General features: G+C 35.7%; 1 protein-coding gene across 6 annotated transcripts in view; it reads right to left on the bottom strand.

The window, feature by feature from the left end:
• LOC127850078 (SH3 and multiple ankyrin repeat domains protein 3-like) overlaps positions 1–24,832 on the bottom strand; it is a 115,766-nt gene that overhangs the window by 73,434 nt on the left and 17,500 nt on the right. For 4 of the 6 annotated variants that reach the window (XM_052382833.1, XM_052382837.1, XM_052382835.1 and 1 more), the window contains exons 2-4: positions 12,335–12,629; positions 3,836–3,907; positions 892–1,017 (exon numbers count right to left, since the gene is read on the bottom strand). In XM_052382833.1, the coding sequence (XP_052238793.1) occupies positions 892–1,017; positions 3,836–3,907; positions 12,335–12,553 (417 nt within the window). In that variant the 5' untranslated portion in view covers positions 12,554–12,629. Of the gene's footprint in view, positions 1–891; positions 1,018–3,835; positions 3,908–12,334; positions 12,630–13,192; positions 13,303–20,835; positions 20,852–24,832 lie in introns of those variants that run through there. The other 2 variants (XM_052382838.1, XM_052382834.1) reach the window with 2 other exon arrangements.

Raw genomic sequence — 24,832 nt, forward strand, 5'->3', positions numbered from 1 at the left:
TACATATGAAATTTCAAAGTTGTAAGTGGACGCACTTTGATTTTAGAGCCAATGTTCAAAACCTTGACAAAATATTAAGGTTTTAGCATGACGCGGATGGCAGACGGCACGACCCATCACGACAAGCTTGCTATGACATTACCTTGGGTTTTCTCCGAAAACAGCCGAGCTAAAAATACGTATATAAGTGGTAACCGGTAAACTGAGGACTACAAATTCGTACAAATACGTATCTAAGTGGTAAAGAGAAAACTCAGTTTGATTGGCAATACGTGTTTGTCAGTGTTTATACTAGGGAGGTGTGGTCATATATTTAATATTGATCATAGAATTCTTTGATTCTATGAAAATGAAAACTAAAACTCCTAATTAATTGATGTATTGCTAAATTGAGTGAGATTAAAATTGTGAAATGTCGTAAGGTTGCAAAGTGATTTGGCCATTGATCGGTTTATGTTTCAGTGATAAATAACAGCCCATGGTTGCACATTCAGTATTTTAGGATGGGGAATTAAATGACAAAAGGGGATATTTTTTTATTCAGATAACCATGATTACAAATATTTGTATTCTACTTTGTCGCTAAAACCGAAAACAAATGCTATACTATAAATGCTTAATATTGTTATACTTGTATTTATTGACAAACGAAATTTGTGTCCCTATAAAGTAGTATTTTTATCAAAACAAACCTTAAAATGAACAGGAAATTTTAAGGCAATTGTAGGGGAAATATTTTCTTTTTGAGCAGAACAATCGGGCAACATTATTATCCGTTTAAAAATCACTGACATTTCAATCAATTTATTAGAAATCCTTGGAAAACAACCTCAGACATGCAGAGAGGCAGAACAAACAATGTGTTTTGCAACTGGTCAATGAGGGACATACCTCCACAAATCCTATTGGTCCATGCAGAGGATATTCTCGGAGAAGTCTTTCCTCTTCCAAGAACTTTCCCGCGCGTCCGTTCATTGGTGGCATGTAGATACCGTAGTTCAGAGCATCTTTCAAGTCCTGAATGAACAATAAATATGTGCAGAAATTTTAGATAAATGTCTGCATAAATAACATAAACAAGGGCTGTTTGTATAACATGCATGCCCCCCATATGGGCTATCAGTTGTAGTGGTAGCCATTGTGTGAATACGTTTTTTGTCACTCTGACCTTGACCTTTGACCTAGTGACCTGAAAATCAATAGGGGTCATCTGCCAGTCATGATCAATGTACCTATGAAGTTTCATGATCCTAGGCCTAAAAGTTCTTGAGTTATCATCAGGAAACCATTTTACTGTTTCGATTCACTGTGACCTTGACCTTTGACCTAGTGACCTGAAAATTGATAGGGGTCATCTGCCAGTCATGATCAATGTACCTATGAAGTTTTATGATCCTAGGCGTAAGCATTCTTGTGTCATCATCTCGAAACCATTTTACTATTTCGAGTCACTTTGACCTTGACCTTTGACCTAGTGACCTGAAAATCAATAGGGGTCATCTGCCAGTCATGATCAATGTTCCTATGAAGTTTCATGATCCTAGGCGTAAGCATTCTTGAGTTATAATCCAAAAACCATTTTACTGTTTCGAGTCACTGTGACCTTGACCTTTGACCTAGTGACCTGAAAATCAATAGGGGTCATCTGTCAGTCATGATCAATGTACCTATGAAGTTTCATGATCCTAGGCATAAACATCCTTGAGTTTCCATCCGGAAACCATTTTACTGTTTCGCGTCACTGTGACCTTGACCTTTGACCTAGTGACCTTAAAATCAATAAGGGTCATCTGCAGTCATGGTCAATGTACCTATGAAGTTTCATGATCCTAGGCCTAAGCATTCTTGAGTTATCATCCGGAAACCATTTTACTATTTTGAATCACTGTGACCTTGACCTTTGACCTAGTGACCTGAAAATCAATAGGGATCATCTGCCAGTCATGATTAATGTACCTATGAAGTTTCATGATCCTAGGCCTAAGCGTTCTTGAGTTATCATCTGGAAACCATCTGGTGGACGGACGGATTGATGGACCGACTTAGGAACGGACCGACGGACCGAGCGACATGTGAAAAACAATATACCCCCTCTTCTTCGAAGGAGGGCATAATAAATAGCAAACTGGGATAGTTACAATCACAAGAACAGACAGGATATACTGTGAAACCTGTCAAAACCAAAGAGCATTGGGTCCAAAAAGTTTTTTTTTTGTTTTTAGAGGGCTTTATTTTACCCAGGCTTATATATTGAACATCTGAGATTTAAACATCAATTTCCTTAAAATATTATATAATATAATATAATGACACGTTGTGGAACATTCCAAGTTTAAGGATTACAATTACAATACAAACTGAACAACGTAAAACAATGTTATATTCAAAACACTCCCCTGCCGTTTCAGAGGGTTATTTTGATATACAAGCCTATAAAATCATGCCACATAATTTTTAACGTAAGCTGTAAATGCTGTAAAGTTAAGCAATTTTCCTCTTAACATGGTGTCAACAAATGTCAAAATAAATATAGTCTCCATTTATTAAGACCTGTTTTTGTCAACATAAAAAGCCGCTTCTAAATGATTAACCCTTTGCATGCTGGGTAATTTGTCGTCTGCTAAAATGTCGTCTGTTGAATTTCTAAAATTAGCATTTTCTTCGAATTTTTTCAAAGAATACTATCAGAAAAGCAAACAGTTTGGATCCAGATGAGACGCCACGTTTTGTGGCGTCTCATCTGGATCCAAACTGTTTGCAAAGGCCTTTAAAATTCAGCTCCAGCGCTTTAAGGGTTAATATCTAGGAAGATGTGCTGTCACAAAAAACACACATACAGATAAATGAATACATCAGATAAAACAACATCCTTCAAAGTTGGATTCCCAATAAAAAAGTGTTACCCATTTAGAGCTGAACTCATGGTTTGTTATATGTCTTCCTTCTCCAGAATAATTTTATGTGACAAAAAAGTAGTCATATGCGTTTATCAAAATATTGCTGCAACTTGTTTATGAAAATGCTCTGTTTCTTACTTTTAACGAATTATTTTAGCTCTAAAGTAAGTCAAAATGTTTGAATCTATTTCCTGGGTAGAACCAGTACTTTGCAGCTAAAGTTTGACTAGAAATAACAATGTCCAGACATAATGGTGGACATATAGAGACAAAAACTAGAAATGTGTCACAGACACTAATGTCCCCACATAACAAGTTTTTATACACAAAAAATCTACTATATATTCTACAGTTTTCAAAAAGGAAAAGGGCCTTAATTCAGCCCAAAATAGTCATAGTCGAAATTCCTTTCTTTCCAATCACATAGACATAAAGGTCATAAGACTGTGAACGTTTAACCCTTTATCACTTAGTTAAAGGCTTCCTTTCCAACCCTTAGGTGCTGATGAGATGCAAACAGCATAAAACCAGAACAGACTGCGAGTTACTCGCAGGCTGTTCTGGTTTTATGCTGGTTGCAAAAGCCATTGTCACTTCGCTTCTTAGTGGGAAAGGGGTAAACCTCGATTCATACAACAGTTAAAGAGGAGTTCATAACAATATCTTGGGGAAGTGCATAGGTTCGGACTAACAAATCTAATTCTTTGGTTCTCTAACTCCTTAGAGGCATAACAAACTTGAGCTTTTTCACAACATAATTTCTCTGCACCAATTGCAAGCTATGTTTAAGAGCAAAGCAATCAAGAATATTTTGATCCTTGGGTTGAGATTTTTGTTTTATAATTACTCTTTATGGTAATGAACCATTGGATATTTGAATTAAATTGCTTTGGGAAATGTGTCTGCAATTTGCAACACAGCAAAAGAAGTGCCGTTACCTTGGAGAACACTGCCAAGATCCTCTGTTTAGCCTCCCATACTGTCTCATCCAGCTCAAACTGCAGACACTTCTGTAACCATGGAAACAAATAATAAAAACTATGTTATTACCACCTGAACAAATACAATCAATGTACATTAAAATATGAAAAACAATACATTAAATAAAAATCCTGAACATGCACGTGTTTTTGTTCTGGAAATAATTCTTTAGATAATTTTGGATACTTGAAATGATTTTTGATAGTTTTACGTACTGCAAGGTCTTAAATAATTGTGAGTTTCTCAAGAACTGTGTACTGCGAGACCTTTGATAATTGTGTGTACTGCCAGAACTTTGATTATTTTTGTGCACTGCAAAGCCTGTGATAATTTCATGTACTGCAAAATCTTCGTTGAAGATCAGCCTTCTTTGCAAATATTCAGAGAGCCATAATACCGGTTTTCAGGTGGCAGAAATTATATTCTTGTTCACCTTTTTATATTTTTGAATAATGATAAAACAATTTCTTGTTAAAAACTTTTATTTCTGATGTGATTTCACAAATTAAAAAATAATGCAGATTTATTGAAGAACAATCAAATAGGTGTACATTGGTTTCCTGTACACGACTTCATATATCCGAGTAGGCATTAAACTACAGAGCAAAATAATGCATTTTGAACTGTCTTCTCTGTGCAAAGAATGTGACCCTAAATATAATATATTCTTTAATAACAAAACAAGAGATACTGATCGCTGGATATTCTTGTGAGGCCAGGCTAAATTATAAGTTATATATTACATGGACTTTTTGTTGCCTATTAAATGCTACAAACTGCTGTAAGGACACTCAAATAAGGTCAAGATACAACAATAAAGGCACAACAACTTCATCTTCATCTTGTTCTTCCCAATTTAAAACATATGTAAACAGTTTTTATAATGCATGCAACATTCTAATACAAATGAAGCTGAGCGATGTTTTGATTAATGACATTATGAGGACATACACCACATGTAGATTGTGTTGATGACATGGCATGAGGCTAAACACTAGACTGTGGTGATTAATTCATATACATGTATGAGCCAAATAGTGCAGACAGGTAGCTCCTGACCAGAGCAGCAATTATTGGGACAATTTTCAGTAATTTGGACAAACAAAATTTCTATTTTTCAAACTATTTTCCCCAACACTGCTTGGACAACAGTACTGTTTTTCAAAGCTAAACCTCTTTCTAAAACAACCTAAGCAAAGAAGAAGTTTTAGAAAAGTACCAAAGCAAGTACTATTTTGGAAAACCAAAAAAACACTGTATGTACATGAACCAAAACTGTTAAGAACAAGCACTGCACCAAGAAAACACATTTTGCACCATTTAATTATTTTGACAAACAACGAAAAATAGTTTCCACAATCACAGCATGAAAAGCAATGAATGTTTAGACAAGCACATCAATACTTTTGGACAACCACATCAATACTTTTGGACAACCATAGCAATACTTTTGGACAACCATAGCAATAATTTTGGACAACCATAGGAATACTTTTAGATAATCATAGTTATACTTTTGGACAACCATAACAATACTTTTGGACAACCATAGCAATACTTTTGGACAACCATAGAAATACTTTTGAACAACCATAGCAAGACTTTTGGACAACCATAGCAAGACTTTTGGACAACCATTTCATTACTTTTGGACAACCATAGCAATATGTTTAAACAACCATAGCAATACTTTTGGACAACCATAGCAAGGTGGGTTTTTTTGATAACCACAGTTAGACTGGTTGGACAACCATTACAAGACTTGATTGACAACTACGGAGCGCTGGATTGAGAAAGTCTTTTATGTCCAGTGTTTTGCTGACAGGATCATCTTGGTGAGTTTGATAATTGGCAAGGCGGTATTCACCTTTATCTCCGTATACGCAGCACAGTCTGGACTCCCTGAGGCTGAGAAAGACCGCTTTTACGACCAGCTTCAGAGTGTTGTTACCAAAATCCCAGCTTCAGAAATTCTTGTACCACTTGGGGACTGGAATGGCCATGTCGGCGCCATGAGTGATGGTTTTGGTGACATACACGGTGGTCGAGGCTTCGGTGAATGCAACAAGGCGGGAGAGAGAGAATTCGCTTTAGACAACGATCTGGTTGTAAGCAACACCTGGTTTGTAAAGAGGGAGAGCCATCTTGTTACCTTCTTCTCGAGAAATTATAGAACGCAGATTGACTATATCCTCTACCCAAAGAGGTATCGCAGAGAAATCATCGATGTAAAGGTTATTCCAATTGAGGAGTGTTTCCAACAAAATAACCTTGTTGTTTGTGATATCACTATTTTCATCCCCAAAGTCAACAAAGGCAAATTCACCCCTCCCATTCACACTTGGAAGCTGAGGGATAAGGCTGTGGCAGACAAGTTCCATGATGCCTTCACTGAAAAAGTTGTTACTGGTGATGTCAATCCTGCCTACACTGTTGGAGAGGTTTGGATGAGGATAAAGAACACTCTACTTGAAACAGCAAGTGAAGTTTGAGGTCTCTCCAAAAAACACCAGTGGAAGAGGGAAACCTGGTGGTGGGACAGTGAGTTTGAAGATGTGGTGAAGTTAAAGCGAACCTGCTACAAAACCTTCAAAGCTCTGGACAAAGCTGGCCTTAGCATTGAGACAAACGTTGCCAAAGCTGCCTACCGCGAGGCTAAACGTGCTTCTATTAAGCAAGCAGTCTGGTCAGCCAAATCTAAGGCTGATAAGGAGAAAATCGCCAACCTTTCTTCATACGATGGAGGTATCTTCAAGCTGGCCAAGCAAATGGACAGGACAAATCAGGGTGTTGTGGGTGAGAAATGTGTGAGAAATGATGCGGGTGAACTGGCTCTCAGTGATGAAGAGAAAATGAAAGCCTGGGTGGAGCACTATTCAAGGCTACTAAATGTCGAGTTTGAATGGCCCAGTGAGCTACTTCCTGAAGTTGCTCCTGTAGAAGGGCCTCCTCCACCAGTCACACTAGAACAAATTCACAAAGCTCTTGGCAAGATGAAATGCGACAATGCAGCTGGTCCGTCAGGAGTGATTGCCAAGATGATGAAAGCAGCTGGTGAGGAGGGAACAGAAATGCTGAGACAGCTGGCTGAGGTCGTTTTCAGCAATGGTGTGATCCCCAATGACTAGGAGGAGAGCCACATCCTTAACCTTTACAAAGGTAAAGGGGAGGCTCTAGACTTAGGAAACTACCGTGGGTTTAAGCTTACGGACCAGACAGTGAAACTGATTGAGCGTGTACTTGACACCCTCTTACGCGAGATGGTTGACATCGATGGTATGCAGTTTGGTTTTGTTCCTAATAGAGGTACCACTGATGCAATCTTCATCATATGGCAGCTGCAGGAAAAATACATTGCTGCAAACAAGCCACTGTATATTGCCTTCATCGACCTTGAGAAAGCATTTGGTAGACTACCAAGGAAGGTCCTCTGGTGGGCCCTGAGGAGTCTTGGGGGTTCAGGAATGGAATGGGCAGTACGTGTCATACAGGGCATGTACACAAGCACCAGGAGCCGAGTATGTGTCAACAGACAGTACAGTGAGGATTTTGAAGTTGGAGTAGGGGTGCTTCAGGGTTCTGTTCTCAGTCCCCTGCTTTTCATCCTAGTCCTTGAGGCTCTGTCAAGGGAATTCCGCACCGGGGTTCCATGGGAGCTCCTCTACGCTAATGATCTTGCTGTGATCGCGGACTCACTGGAGGAGTGTCTCTCCAGACTGAAAGGTTGGAAGGATTGTATGGAAAGCAAAGGGCTGAGGGTCAATATGCAAAAGACAAAGCTCTTGATCACCGGTCCTGGACTGAATCTCAGGCGTGACGCTGGAGCAAATCCCTGTGTGGTATGTAGGAGTGGAGTGGGAGTGAACTCCATTGAGTGCACCCAGTGCAAACTGTGGGTAAACAAAAAATGCAGTGGCATCAAAGGAAGGATCACCAGCATCCCGGACTATGTATGTCCGAGATGCCTTGACCAGGCACGTCCAATTGATGGAAGACCAGTTACCCAGGTGGTCGTCGACGGCCCACAGCTTGATGTCGAGGCCAACTTCTCCTATCTGGGTGAAACGCTATGTGCTGGGGAAGGCTGCGAACTTGCCATCATCACCAGATGCTTCACTGCCTGGGGAAAGTTTAAGAAGCTACTACCAATACTGAAATCAAAGCATGTTTCCCTTAAAACCCGTGCAAAGTGTTCAATGCTTGTGTCCGGTCTGCCATGTTACATGGTAGTGTAGCGTGGGCACCATTTGCTTCTGATCTACAACGACTTCGTAGAAACGACAGAGCAATGGCCCGCTGGAACTGCAGCGTCAAACCTGACAACGGAGTCGACACTGACACGCGTATGGTAAATTAGGGATACCAGAAGTCATTGCATCACTGAGAGCCAAATGTCTGAGATGGTATGGGCATTTCAAACTTGCCACTTCTTGCATCAACTCTATCATGAAGATGGCCATTCCTGGTGCTAGAGGTAGAGGGAGACCAAGAAAATCGTGGTCTGACTGTGTTAAGGATGACCTGCACACCTGTGGCATGGGAGACATAGACCCACAGAACAGAGGAGCGTGGAAATCAGGGGTTAGACGCTCTAGCCGCCTGCTGCCTACCCCAGCTACTGGGACTTATCCCGCAGCAGATGACAAATAAACTCGGGATCAAGTCAAGTTAAGTCAAGTCAAGAAAGATTGATTGGAAAAAAAGACTGATCCAAAACAGAAAGATTGTCAGGACAACAATAGACAATATGTTTAGACAAGTAAAGACAATTTGTTTGGACAACCACAGAAAATCTTTATGAACAACCACTATGATACTATTTGGACAACCGTAGGAAAACTGTTTGAACAAGTACCACAGATAAGCTTACCACAGTAAAACTCATTGGACAAACACAGCAAGACTGTTTTGATTAACACTGCGACCCGTTTGGACAAAGACATCAAAAGTGGCTAGCACAACCAAAATTGCTTTTTTTTTATTTAACTGTTTGGAAAAAAATCATCAAAACTGTTTGAAAAACAGATGTGAGACTGTTTGGAAAACCTATGTAGAAAAGTTTTTACACACACAACAAAACTGTTAGGACAACTAGTACAACAAATCTGTTTGGAGGACCACAGCAAAGGTTTTTTGACAACCATGGCAAAACTGTTTTGAAAACAACAGTAAAACTGTTTAAACAACGACAACAAAAAGGTATGATAGTGCATTGTACTCTGAACCACTTGGGTCAGTGTTGGAAAACCAACAGGAAAAGGTAAACACAAGTTTTTGCAAAAATTATACTTTAAATCCTTAGTATGTGGTAATATTTCAGGATACGTTTTGTTTCACTCTCTGTATGAGTCATTTAATATTGTTTTCAAAAAACCATAATCTTGCTGAATCTAATTGGTTGAAAATTTAGTTGACATGACAAAAGATTAATGTAATAATATCATGTGAACTAAAACGTCATGAAAAGCAATTAAGAATATACCAGAAAGTCATGTCTTGTCTTGTAATTTTTTACCAGCTGTTTATAAATCAATCAAATTAAAGGAAAATACTGAGGGCATCAGTAGAAAAATGTCCTATTATAGCTTGACATTAACTCATTAGTGATTGTACAATAAATAATGGGAAATCTTTGAATTAAGCAAAAAATTAACCCTTTCCCACTTAGATACCTATTTGCATGCATTTGTAGTCTATAAGAAAGATATATTTGATTTAAGACCTTTCTTACTAGTTTTTAAGACTTCAAGTCCAAACCTTAGATACTGATGAGCAGCAAACAACATAAAACCTGAACAGACTGTGAGTTACTCGCAGGCTGTTCTTGTTTTTTTGCTGTTTGCACAAAGCCATTTTCGCTTTGCTTCTAAGTGGAAAAGGGTTAAAATAAAATGGAATACATGTACACAGTCTTCAAACATGTGCATAAAGAACATGTATCTGACCTTTTCAGTTAAAAGAAAAGTGCACTATTAATTTAGCAACTAGGAACTGACCATAATGACAAAGTTTCATAATATTCCTTAATAATTGTATATCATGACCCTTCTTAAAAGTAAACAAGGATTAAATCTGAACCTTTGATTATCTTTAAATGGACAACTGTCACTTAAAAGTGTCCATCTTGGATACAGAAGAATTTGTTGTGGAAAATAATTTTAATATTATAAGCTCCCATAGACCCAAAAGGAGATATGGAAGGTAATTTAACTGATACGCTCATCATCATCAGCAGCAGCAGCAGCATCATCATTATCATTATAATAGTCATTATAATGTAAATCATCACCAACACTGATATTTGAAAATGAATCAATTAATAATAAAGACCCAAATTTCCATTCTGTATAAAACTAATGTGATTGAACAATTCCTATCAGTAAATTGCAATAAATTCCAATAAAAGATTTCTGCCTATCCAGGGGATTTGATACATATCCCTGAACAATCATATCAACATCTGCAAATTTATTAATATGAGCTGTGCTCTGTGAAAAGGGGGTTTAATGCATGTGCGTAAAGAAAAGAGGAGGCTTTCTGTAAATGAAAAATACAATAAAAATTTGGCCATATATATATTAAGGACCTGTCATTATATTTTTTTCTATGTTTAATAACGGTGAATTCTTTAAATGCCGACATTTTTTAGGAACTTAAATAAGAGAGAGTGTATGCCAACACAGACATTCTAAAAGAATTTCTGTCATTAATTTTATTCCTAAAACCCACCACACTTGTTAGGTTATGCAATAACTAGTATACTTTGGGAACAGCTGTGCATAATAACACATTGTAACATATGTTCAATATGCTGATGTATGTATGTTGAAAGCCTTAAGGTAACAAGTGAAAACAGTAAACATTTCCCAGCCATTATTGACAAATTTAGGAACAGAATATTATCAAAACTTATCAATTTTGCCAGTTACGTAAAATTCAAAGATAATGTTGTTAAAGGGGCCTTTTCACGCTTTGGTAAATTGACAAAATTGACAAAATTTGTTTCAGATTAGCAAATTTTCTTTGAAGTTATGATATTTGTGAGGAAACAGAAATACTGAACATTTACCATGCTCTAAAATATCCATGATGTGCAATTTTTGATGATTTAAAAACCTGAAAATTATAAAGCGTTGCAACGCGATAAGATTGAATAATTTGGAGAATTCTGTTTTTGTTGTTGTATTTTTTTGATACTAAGAGGATTGCATAAATAAAGTAAAAATTTCTTTCATTATGGCATGAGAGCGGATGGTCTAGTGGATAGAGCGGTAGACTTTTGCTCCATGGCTCCAGGGGACAGTGGTTCGAGCCCTGTTGAGGGTTACTTTTTTTTTAAATTCTTAAATTGTATTCTTGTTTTTTTACTGGAGATTTTTAGACCCAATGTTAACATTTATCGATATAAAGCATTTAATGACAAACTTTAATACATGCCAAAATCTGTGAAAAGGCCCCTTTAAACTGTTAAATACCACTTATTTATGGTTTGGCTTCAAATATGGTTGAAAAGATTTCAGACAAACTGGACAGTTTTAAAATTAAAGAATCAAATTCTTTGCATTGAAATCCCCAGCTAAAATTAAATTGTGTGACAGACGGACAGGCAGGCAGACAGAAGGACAGGCAGACTGACAAACGGTCTGTTTTAAAGGCTCTATAAAGGTGACGATCCGTAATTATTTACCGATTTTTAAATATTTTTTCCATATTGTATTTATAAAGGTTATCAAAAAACAATATATATTTGCTATTGGACATTACCGTAAAATATGAGCAATACAATTTGTTTTGAGCTCAAAATTCAGTGTCCTCCAAGTCAATCGTGTTTAAAAACAATCAGTTTATTTGCATCGCTGTTTACTCGGGAAAGTGAAAATGAAAGTGACTCAGGTCACCAAAAATATATCGTTGATTTTCAATGTTTTCCGATATCACTCACAAAGTAGGTCTCTTTTAAATGGTTAAAACGTTTGTAGTGATCTAATAAGTTATTTTCTGCTGGTAAAAAGTTGTTTAAATTGAATTATAATTGAATGTTCTTTCGGCTATTTTTAGCACAAGTCACCGCTTTGGGGCAACACATCACATTTGTTGCAAAGTTGTGAACATTTCTTCCAATTATGAAACGGGTATATCTTCCATAATTTTTGACGATGTTGCACCTAAGCTGTGTTATTAGAATTTCTTATGCAAGAGTAATTGAAATCAGGTAAAAATTAAACCAGTTCTTATGCATAATAATTGGATTTGTCGCCTTTATAGGGCCTTTAAGTTAGTGCTAAGAAACTTAGTTGAATGCTGTAAGTTATAGTTATTTACCAAGAAAGTGTGAATATATTATAAGAAATTTTAGTTGAAAGCCATTTTGAGATTTTGTTTAACTGTAATTGGCTATTTGGGTTACTGGTTCTGCTTGGAATAGGTTTCTCAGAATTCCATGTGGATTTTTTTACCTGTACTTTTAGATCCTGCACAGACACCCGTATAAACACGGTGCCTGTGTGATGTTCAGACATGTACGAGGACATCGTCCCAAACTGAGCGTCCCGCAATGTCGATCGCCTGTCCACAGCCATCTCCCGATACAAAGTGGGATTCTCGTCACGATTTCGTAGAGTTCCCCGGGGCGTCTGGTCAATGGATCTCATCGTACCTCCACGGTCATCCGCCATTTTGTGTCTCTCTATGTCGACATGATTGCTTTAAAATGTGTAATTACTTCAGTCACGTTCTGATTTTAATGTAGATCTGAAAACACACAAGATGTTTGACATTGAAACACCCCTCAAGTGCGCTCCAAAATAAGGTGCTGCATTTTGCTGGATTTTTTTTTATATATTGTTTGGCAACAAAGCTGATTTTCTGTCTTACAAGTAACAATTTATTTGTATATACACCAAATCTGTTTAGAAAAATACAAATGTGAAAAAATAGGAAATAAATAATATATTATATATGTCTTAGACTCATCAACAACATTAGAATCAATTTGTAGAAAAGAAGAAAAACCTCAGCTTTAGGCTAAGGTCTCACAATTGAGAATTGTATTTAATCCCGTTAACGTCACTGTCACAAAATTCCAGGTTCATTTTGTAAACATTTACAAATAGTATAAATCCTGACAAAATTTTAGTACATTTTCCATAACTGATTGCACAATCTGAAAAATTGCAATAAAATGTTACATAATCACGACACAATATAGTTCTGGCATGATTGTTAAACATCCCCCCCTGCACATGATGTTAATTTTGCTATCCTCAACAACTGAATCTCTCCCCAACAACAAACATAAAAGACATCCATCATACCTGAAAGCAGTAATTTTGTGCATATGACATCAGTTTTCAAAGCTAACAACATGACACAAGCAATAATTATAAGCTGTCATATTGTAGCATGCGTTATCACATAATGACAGTGTACTGAAATAAAATGTCTTCGGGAAAATATATACAATTTAAAGGACGTTAGATTATGACTAATACACCATCTGCTTACATCGATTTTTTATTGCTATCAGATACCTTTTAGATAACAATTGTTGAACTCACTTTTGCAAACAATGCCTTTTTCTAGTTTATGTATACACTCATGTTACACGTGGGAAAACAAGTTCATGAGTTTATGGACTGTTCATGAACCATTTTTGCAGTTCAATAACCTTATACTGCTTTAAATGTAAAATAAACTTGAGCTTAATTTTCTTTGATTTACCTTTGGCAATAGGGATACTTCAAAATGATAAATTGTTATTTAAAAAAATAAAAATTGAACTAATAATCATCATCAACAACAGCACTAGCAGCAGCATGATCATAAGGATTGTAATTACCAATACCTGTACGTATCAGCAGTATTATTAATAACTTGTTTGAAACTGTTCATTATCTTTGTTTATTTGAATTTAAAATGTGTTCGCAGAACAATTGTCGACGGCATTATGCATTCAATTGTTCAATTTAATCAGTAAATGAACTCATTGTATGTTTTTATGAACCGCAACAAGTCTAATTCACTAACTGGTTCAAGGACATGTTCATGACCTGGTTCATGCACAGCAACAAATGACCACTTTGTTAATGAAATAGGATTGCTATGGTTCATGAATATGTTCATGAAATTGGTTCATGAACTTTGTCATGAACAAAGTGTTGTTGTTGTTTTTCTTTTTTTATGAAAAGGTTATGAAATTTGTGTATGGAAAATAATGGAATTTTCAAGTCCAACAGACAGATGCATATTATTTTACAAAGTTAAAAAAAAATATTCTAGCCCGCCCCCCCCCCCCCCCCCTCCCCAACCATTAAAAATGATGTTTCTAAGAACAAAATGCTGCACATTTTACAATCACAGATAATGAAGTGCAGGGACATATGAAAGAGTTGGTGTGTCTCATAATTTTCATGGTAGATTAAACCTTGATTTTGTTGACCAGCTGCAAACTATCAATACAGGATAGAGCTGACCATTAATAATAGGTTTATATTACATGGGGTAAAAAAGCACAAGCCTCAGTGTATTGTCCAATCAATTTTCTTCAAATCTTGGACAATCAATCTTGGACAAAAACATATAATGAGATCTTAGTCATGACAAATAATCATTTCAACAGGTGCTTCAACAAGTCATCTTTTACAAGAAACAAAAAATGCATGCAATAGGCAACAAAATAATGGTTTTAAATACCACAGGTTCTTTAAATAATTTTGTGTTACTTGTTTTTGCATGGTTTTGAGGTCTCTGAACATATTTCTAATGACAGCAAGCATCTATGGAGGAGACCAATAAAACTGCAATGATTCAAGTGCAGACTGAATTTATTTGATTGACCACAATTGACAAGTTGATGTCACAAGACACTGTGCCATCCATCAGATCAGCCAATGTGTAAGTGTTCACAAACTGTCAAAAATATTTGCATACAAGCTTTGTCCGACAATATTGGTTGTTACTTGGACAGTTTGTTTACCATAAAAGCCAAATGATGAACAGCTGTCAAATATATCAGAATATTGTTAAAGAGGTTAATTTCATCACTTTTAATATCAATGTATCTACACACATACTTCTGTACATGAGTTATTTTTAAAAAACATAATAATTAATATAATTATGACATATCATATGAGAAATAGATTTAAATATTTGTTATTCAAGTTTTATTTTTTTTTAGTATATGTTTCACAAAACATCATCCCCTAGTCATGAATGAAATATTCAAGTACAAGTGAATACCCACTTAGACCTTAGACTAGTCAACCCCAGTTTATACTGAAATTCAGATCCAATACACTTAGATTTAGATAGTAACACCTATGTGATTTGCATATCTAATTGTCCCGGAGACATATCATTTCAATCACACATCAAATACATTAACATATTAATGAGCACAGGGATTCTTCACAGGCTAATAATAAGGGACGAATTTTTTCGTTTACATAATTTTTTTCTAAACAAAAATCCAATCTAAACAAAGCGTCACCCCCAGTGCAGACTGCACACAGCGATTGAACCATGAAATAAAGAATATTTAAAAGCCCTACATTGTACCATAATGACAATGGATTTCATTGGAAAATTGTAAGTTTCAACTCAGTTTTTATTCAAATAAAATTTTCTAAGATTTTGGGCCATATATATTGTTAACATAAGTAAATCATGTCATGTCTGGACTATTGATTGTGGTGTAATGAAAACAGAAGCATTATAAGACCGTTCCAAGGCGGTAACCCCAGCTTTATTCTACTATGTGGGTTTGTTGTTTCGTATTGTGCCGTATTGTTGGGAAATTGGTCACTTGCCATAAATAAAGGTTCACAAACTTGTGTATTATAAGAATGCAAATATTGCTGCAGCAGCCGAAGTTTCACTTCTTTATATTGTTTGCCAACCTGCGACCCACCCAGATAGGGTTATATAGATGCCCCGAGTCATTAATGGTGATGGTCATCATTGGTTCAGATGGTTATCTTCAAACCAGTAGTTTAATGCATGTATACCTTTGTAAATGGATCCAAATCATGGTGGCATTTATAACCATTTATAGCTCCATAGCTTCCCTTATTCAAGTTATCTGTGATGTTAAATTTTCTTTTTCTTTTCATTTTATGAATATTTTTTTATTGATATCTTAAACTTCACTTTATTGAATTAAATGGTAAAAATCTTCAGACACATTCATCTCACACAATTGATAAGTTGTGCAGTAGTATTACATAAATGTTAATGTTACTAATAATTTTGCAAATATCCACTCCATGACAAAACTTAGAACTCGGAAAGTCAGATGTGTGGAACAAAACCTTCAATAGCTTATGTGATGTATGGTGTATGGGCAGATATATGGCGAAGCATGCTTTGTGAAGCTCTTTGAAGTAAACAAAGGGTACCGATAGAAAGTCAAGATTAGTATGAGATGCATGTTATGTTTATAATAAAGCTTTCATAGTCTTACACAGATATACTCTGGACAAATATTAAGTATGAAAATTAACAAAGGGCATTAACTCCACAATTAAGAGGGGCAGAGTATTAACAGTGCATAGCAACTACCCACATTGAGATCCAGCAAGTGTATTCATAGTGTATTGGGGCTATGCTAGGGACAAGTGAAGAATCACTCCAACCAAATATTTAAGTGGAAATGAATAGCACAAATTGTTGTATAATCTTATGATTTTTCTTCAAATTGTAGGTCAAACTTCCTTGGCCAAACAAGAAGGTGGAACAATCTTATTTCACCAATTATCAGTAAAGGTTTTAATTTATTGCATCCCACACTTCAATTTGTAACTACTGAATACAGTTACAACCTGGAATACCTTCTCCGCCTCATTTCCATGTATTATCATGTGAAAGTCAACATGGGCATGTGACATGTTTGCCACTGATTTACACCAATGTTAAGAGATTCCTCATTAGCTGTCCTGCAGTTGTCCCAAGGGCCATTAGAGACATTAGCATGTTTATTTAGATTGCTTGCAACCGTGACGACAAACAGTTTATTCTACAATTCAACGGCAGGACTATTAAAACTGTTCCACTAACACTCCAGAATATAAAATTCAGTGAACTAAATAATAATCACTTTAAATGTATAATAGAATTGTCATATGAATACTTAATATGCACCGATTATCAGATGAGCTAAATTTTATACATCCAAATACATTATGTGATCTTAAAATCTTATTTTATGTTAAAGGGGCCTTTTCACAGATTTTGGCATTTTTTAACTTATTCATTAAATGCTTTATATCGATAACTGTAAACATTGGATCGTAAAAGCTCCAGTAAAAAATCAAGAATAAAATTAAAAAAAGGAAAAGAACATTGCCCGGACCAGGTTTCGAACCAGTGACCCCTGGAGTCCTGCCAGAGTCCTGAAGTAAAAACGCTTTAGCCTACTGAGCTATTCCGCCGTATACACATTCTCAACGTTTTTTATACCTTATATAAGCAATCTTCGTAGTTTCACAAAATTTAACGACAAAAACAGAACTCTCCAAATTATTCAATCGTTTCGCGTTGCAAAGCTTTATAATTTTTAGGTTTTAAAATCGTCAAAAGATGCATATAATGGCTCTATTAGACCATGGTAAATGTTCAGTATTACTGTTTCCTCACAAATATCATAACTAAAACGAAAATTTGCGAATCTGAAACAACTTTTTTCAATTTTGTCAATTTACCAAAGCGTGAAAAGATCCCTTTAACACAATGATCCTAACAGTATTAACTTCATATTGAAATTATATAGGTTTGCTATAGCAAAGATTCAAATATCAAAGATTCAGTACACGATTCAACCAATAAGGTTCAGGCAAGGGGGTCCCAGTTGCAATACTAGTATCCACATACAGAGCACTACAAGATCTTTTCAAAGACATCTTTCTGCAGGTACATGTATTTCAGTAAATTTACTCAAGACTGTCACCAACAAGCAAAGGATTATGATGGAATGATTCTTAGACAAATAGGTGGAAATAAAATCTGTGTTTAACACATTTTTTTTTCTTCTGCTTTAGTACCACCTTTATCCCTTTCCCACTAATAAGGAATTTGAAAAAGGCTATGCGCAAACAGCATAAAACCAGAACAACCCGCGAGTAACTGCTCGCTGCTCATCTGTATCGTAGGGTTGGAAATGAAGCCTTTAAAATTTGAATCTAGTAAGAAAGGTTTTATTTAATACAACTCTCTAAGGGACTACAAATGCGTATAAGTATGTTTCTATGTGGTAAAGGGTTAAGCAGTTCTCCTCCTTTACAAAACAATACCGTATTTTTCGTGTTATATGTCGCACCGGAATGTAAGACGCATCCCCTATTTTTTTTACCGTTTTCAAACTTTGTCCACATGTAAGACACATCAGCGTATACAACGCACGTATCCCCTGCTAAAATAATCCCAAATATGCAATCAAAATGTTTATCCATTAAAATTTGAATTCTCTTTAATGCTTGATTTTAGATTGAAGATGCCTAGTCAAAGGGATTGTGGTCATTCGTGACCTCACATCTTTCATCACTTTATTTATTTTCTCCATTATATTTATAAGAATGTATTGATCAACAATAATGACATTCAAAACAATGTATTACCGGTAATTATGGACCAAATCAACAGAGTTGCATTCACACATGTTAATCCCTTTTGTCGAAACATCACAGACCGAATTCCACACAATAGGTCAGTAGACGTGCTAAGCGTGTTTTCAAGGCCCAACACTAAATCCAGCTTCGTCCAGATATTCTCTTAAATCAGTATACAGTACAATAACTGTTTCAACAAGCAAATTCATTGAATTGATATCCCACGCCAATATGCTTCTGGACACAAAAGTGTTATATTTGACACTTAAAAAAGCATTTTTTCAAGATACAAAGGGCCATAACTCCGTTATTATTAACAGATGGTGTACAATGACATTTGGCATGAATCATCCTCTGATCCATATATATACTCATTCCATTAAGTTTCAATGAAATCCGCCAAAGCACTTCCAAGATATGGCCCAGGACACACACAAAAAGCATTTATTCAAGATACAAAGGGCCATAACTCCGTAATTATCAGATGGTGTACAATGCCATTTGGTGTGCATCATCCTCTTATCCATATATATACTCATACAAAGTTTTAATGAAATCCGCCAAAGCACTTCCAAGATATGGCTCCGGACGGATGGAAAGACAGAAGGACGGAAAGACAGACAACGCCAAAACAATATCCCTGCGCCTATGGCGGGGGATAATAACTACTCAACTAAAAGACCATAACAATAAAGATAGCACATGTTTGATTTGAAATTAAATTAGAGGAAATGTCAAATTATTCGCGATATAATTGTATGGCAAGCGGTTCGACGCATAATCCCAAGAAACTATGTTTCTCATGAGAACCTAGGTTCTCACAATAGGTAACCAATATTTTTCGGCCTTTCTCACTGCACATTTCAATCGGTAAATATCTTTGTTGAACCATGGTTTTGGCGCTCTACAGATTTTCATAACTTGCTTACAAGGCGCATGCTTCACAATTGTGCTTTCAATTTGCGATTTAAAAGAAACGACGTAATCATCGACATCATCAGCATCAATATTAGTATCTTGTAAATCACGCGAGAACAACTCTTTGTCAATTTTTCTAAAGTCTCTTTTTGTAACTGATTTTTGTATTATGTTTTCCTTTTCTATGTCCAGAGTAATCTTCACTGCAAAATGATCCGAAAACAATGGTCCCTTTTCGCATTTTTTTAAAGTAACACCCTGAACTGACTCACTGATGACCAAATCTAAAATATGCCCACCTATATGAGTGATAAAATCTACATGCTGGTCTAGACCCAAGGCAACAAGACATTCCTGAAATTCCAACACGACATGGCTATTGTTCTCATCGATGTGAATATTAAAATCACCAGATATGAGAATATTGGAGTATGACGGGAGAATTGTTTAAGAAAAGTCGCAAAAATCTCTGACAAACTGACTGTTGATAATGACAGGGGCCTGTATACGCCAATGACATGTATTGTAATGTTTTTGAATACTAGCTTCCATATGCCGAACTCAAAACTTCTTTTACAGCCGCGTTTCAGTAGAACCATATTTATATTACTTTTACATACAACAGCGATGCCACCACCTATTCTGTTATGTCTATTTGCAACACTTATTTTGTAACCGTTTTGATTCAAATCTGAACATTCAAATTTATATTGTTCATCATCCGTATACCATGTCTCGGTTAAAAGTGCAAAATCGATTTTATTCTCTCTCAAATATTGACCAATTAGCACATCTTTATTCACCACTGACCGGCAGTTTAGATTTACACAGTTTATCTGTTCAAGCTATTTGCTAACAATACTGACCGTTTTTGGGAAGATAAGATTTAGATGATTCGAACCGTTAGGTTTCAATATAAACTTTTTATCCCTCCGCGTTTGCCTCTCCGATGTTTCTTGCGGCGGGCGATGTTGAGATCACAAATAGCTTTGATTACCTGGGGTTGAAGGCCAATGTTCACCAAAAAATCTCTGTTATATGTCCGTAACGTTGTATCCGAAATGATGATATTTGGAGAAAAGTCTTTTATTTCTAACGATATGAATCTTTCTATTAATGACACAATAGAAACCTAGACACACAATACAACAGCAACTATGTTCTTCATAGATACATAGGTAAAACAAAGCCATATAACTGCAATAAACGCCTGAAATTATCGATAGATAGCTACATGGGGTTATTCACACATATCTGATTAAAAAAAAATGATATTCTGTTTATCATGTTTTTATTTTTTGTTCATAAATAAGATGCTTGGGTAAATAAGTCGCAGGTAACTTTTGTCTTTGCGTCTTATACCCCGAAAAATACGGTAATTGTATTACTGGTACCTACCGGTAGTTATCCCACATGTCTTTCTACTACACACATACCTGTCTATTTACTTGCACCTGCATATGGCCACAATGTGAGGCATTGTTCTTTAAGGTTAATTAACTTTTACAATTCATGGACAGGAAAAAGGTGATGACCTACCAGATATAGACAGGTCACAGTCATATAAAACTGGTTACTGTATAAGGCTAATACATGTAGTTAGGCACGTGACTAAACAAAAACAATGCCTTCTATGACATATAAACTCTTTAGTGCAGTAACTACAAAAGTTCTTATATTTTGCAGTGTAAATATTGTGTTATTGCTCTGATGTGATAGTAGTAGTAGTATCTCACTTTCTGATTCAGTGCAGTCCTTCAGGCCATTATGAACCAGAGCCATGCAATATCATGATACAGACTTTGTTATTGTGGAGAAATAAATAAATAAAGTATTTAATTCAATTGGATTCTATAACTTTTATGTCAGTTAAGGTTTATTTAATATTTTGACACTTAAGGTGCAATGTATTTATTAACAAAAATGTCTTATGTGAAAAATTTAATCAAACAAATTGGTGAAATATATTGTGTGTTGTACATGTTATTTTAGTTAAACCAAACCGAGCTTCAAACATCATTCATACCTGTTTGGAATTCTTTGGCAAATATTGCTGCATTAATATCTTGATAACATTGTAGACTTCAATTAATAAGTTATCACCTGATAGTGCACCATGCAGAAAATTAAAAGTATTTTTTATGTAATTCTTTATTCTTGTTTGGAATTCTTCAGCAAAATGATGCATGTATAACTTGATAACCTCTTAGACTTCAATGAATAAGTAATCACTGAATTGTGCGCCATGCACAAAATGAACAATATTTTTTTGCAATCTTTCCAAAGCATTGAATACTTAATGCGAAATTGCGTAAATACGTAATTTATTGAGCTGAAATTGTTTCAAATGTATTTAATCAGATTTTTCTTATTGGAAAATAACAATCAATACTTTATTTACATAATGGAATTGGCACTTAAATTACTTTAAATTATTGTACATGTCACCTTTAACAGTCAAATAAAATACCTTTGATTTCTCTTAAATTAAAACATGCTTCTTTTAATGTATCAACATTTTATTGCACAAGTCTAAAGCTATTTTTATTGCCAACATGCAGAATCTATAAGTGCATTTAAAACATTTGAAATGTAATTGTGGGTGTGAAATATGGGGATCTCTATATTATATCCATACTAAGAATAATTAACCAATTTAAGCCATGAAAAATGTGACCATAGGCCAGGGATACCCCCACATTCCACTTCTGTCTCAAAACTCCACTAATGTAAAAATTCTGTTTTTCAAGCCCAATTTTGACGTTTGGTGAACTGTTTTTATTTGTGAGCGTTAGCTATGCAGATGCAATTTTGCAAATCAGTATGCCTTACCAACGGTAGGAACCGTAACCCGTGACTGCCTGTGTGTGGATAACTCCATTAAATTTAAGCAGACGACGAATCTGCCTGTTCTCACTGGTACACTACATAGTGTGTATTTAACAGCTTGTAAGAAAACGTTGGCCAGTCTAGACTAGAGTTTATCATTGAAATCTGTACATATTGCTTTCAGGGAAAATGGGGCTTAATGCATGTCAAATAAGATTAGCATGTGCACACTGATTAGCTGTATCAATGATTTAAAAAACAACAACACACATCTCGACCGGTGTTTTAAGACACACTCTTTATAAATTTGAATGGGTTGTGGTCATTTCAAACATGCGATATAAAAAGCTATAACATAATTTTGAAAACTGAGTTGCGTCTAAGATTATACAATAGCGAACAAATTCAGTGCCTTCAGTGCTTTGATTTTTCATGCTCTTTTACAATAGTTATACAGTTCAGACAAGCTGTTTTATGGCCAAATTTTACCTTTGACCTCTTAGTGTGAATTTGAACTGAACATGTGATGTCTTACTGCAGTCACTGCATTAGACTACAGACCCATGTAAATAATATAATTGACTCAATTTTGATAATCTATTCTACTACTGATCTTCATAAAGATATGCAAACAAGCAAGATAACATAACACCTTACTGTTATTATTTATGAAATATTTTTCTCATCTGTCAGCACCTCAGTACCTTGGTATGATTATTATTAAAATTAAATATGGACGGTTGAGCAAGAAACATTCCTATTTGATATAGACATGTTAAGCAAATACAACAGTTTTGCACTGATCCCTTCATTGAAGTGGAATAAACCTTGTAAACCTTACTAGAGGACACTGTTGGTGCTGAAATACAGTGGATGAATTGCAGTTATCCGTTTGTTTGACATATGTGCAGAGCACTTACCTCAATATTAATAAACTGAACCCATTTATGCCTAGTGGACTCTCACATCCTTCTAAATTGGATCAATTTATTTCCAAAATTAGGGATTTCTAGGATATTTATTTCTATATTTAGAATATTTCTTACAGAAATTCGTTAAAGCAAACAGCGCAGACCCTGATGAGACGCCGCATCATGCGGCGTCTCATCTGGGTCTACGCTGTTTGCCAAGGCCTTTTTTCTAGACGTTAGGTGTAAATGGGTTAATATTATGAGTACATGTATGTATGATTTTTCATCGTGTTTTTGTTAAACGTACTTAAATGTTTCAGAAATTACTTAAGGATGTTTAAGCGTAATTTGTAGAGGATTTGCAACAAGAGGGCAAAGATTGCTCTGGATTGCTCACCTTTGAAATGTTTTTGAATGCAGAAATGTACATGTTGCTAATATGTCTAAGTTAACCATGTGACCCCAGAGTTGTTTCCAGCATTAAAGCCAGGGTATTATTTAAATAAACTTAGTAGGGGACCAGTATACCTTGTTACATAGGGAAACGGACAACGACAACGAGCGAGGCCTGGTATTGTAATGCGCAAAGGGGGGTAAGAGGATTTAGGGTTAGGGGTTTGGGTTAAGGGTTGCCTTAACCCTAACCTTAACCCTAACCATAACCCATGGTTATCTCTCCAATACCAGGCCTCGCTCGTTGTCGTTGTCCGCTTCCCTGTTACATACCAAATATGACACATTTAGAGTTGCAAAATCATCTCACCAACTGAGTCCTTACATAGAACACTTATTCCATTTCTCTGACATTCTTTATTTGTCATACCATGCGGCTGCACTGAAGCAGTACCTCATTGGTTAATCCCTTAGTTTGACTGGTCAGAAGTACATTATGTATTAATCTTTAAATAAGAAATACCCATGTTTCCCCCAAAACCTTATTTATGCAAGACTTTATAGTGAAAACTAATCCATTCACTTAAAGGGAAGTCATATAATATTTATGTTTCATCATTTTAAAATAGAAATACGTTGTTTTTTTAATCTTTTTATTCAGCAAAGTTTAAACTCATTTTGATTAAAATTGTTGTTACTTAAACTACTTACCAAAAATCAACTATTAAGATATTCATAATCTGATTTCAGGGCAAAACAAGAAATGTGTTTGTCAGAAACACTATGTCCCCTTCTGCGCCGCTTTGATTAAGTTTTTTTGACCTTTGACCTTGATGGATGACCTTGACATTGACCTTTTACCACTCAAAATGTGCAGCTCCATGAGATACACATGCATGCCAAATATGAAGTTGCTATCTTCAATATAGTAAAAGTTATTACAAAATGTTAAAATTGACAGACAGACCAACAGACAGGGCAAAAACAATATGTCCCCCACTATGGTGGTGGAGGACATAAAAATAAGCAACATTACATAAGGCTAGTATTCCATCTGTCCGTATCTGCATCCGCATCTCCGCAAAAATATAGAACACGTTGAAATGCACTGCGCTTATTCCATTCATCCGCATATCCGCACGTGCAATAGGCGTCTGCAAAAGTACGCTCAAGTGAGCATTCTAATGAGGATGCGGACAAGATACGGACGGCATTTAGCTTGATGAGGGAAAAGCTTTCATCTAAAAAATCAACTGAAAAACTAATCGAACTCGTGAAAACTTACCCGGAATTATACAAC

This window comes from Dreissena polymorpha, chromosome 11 (genome assembly GCF_020536995.1).
Source record: "Dreissena polymorpha isolate Duluth1 chromosome 11, UMN_Dpol_1.0, whole genome shotgun sequence".
NCBI classification, from domain to species: domain Eukaryota; kingdom Metazoa; phylum Mollusca; class Bivalvia; order Myida; family Dreissenidae; genus Dreissena; species Dreissena polymorpha.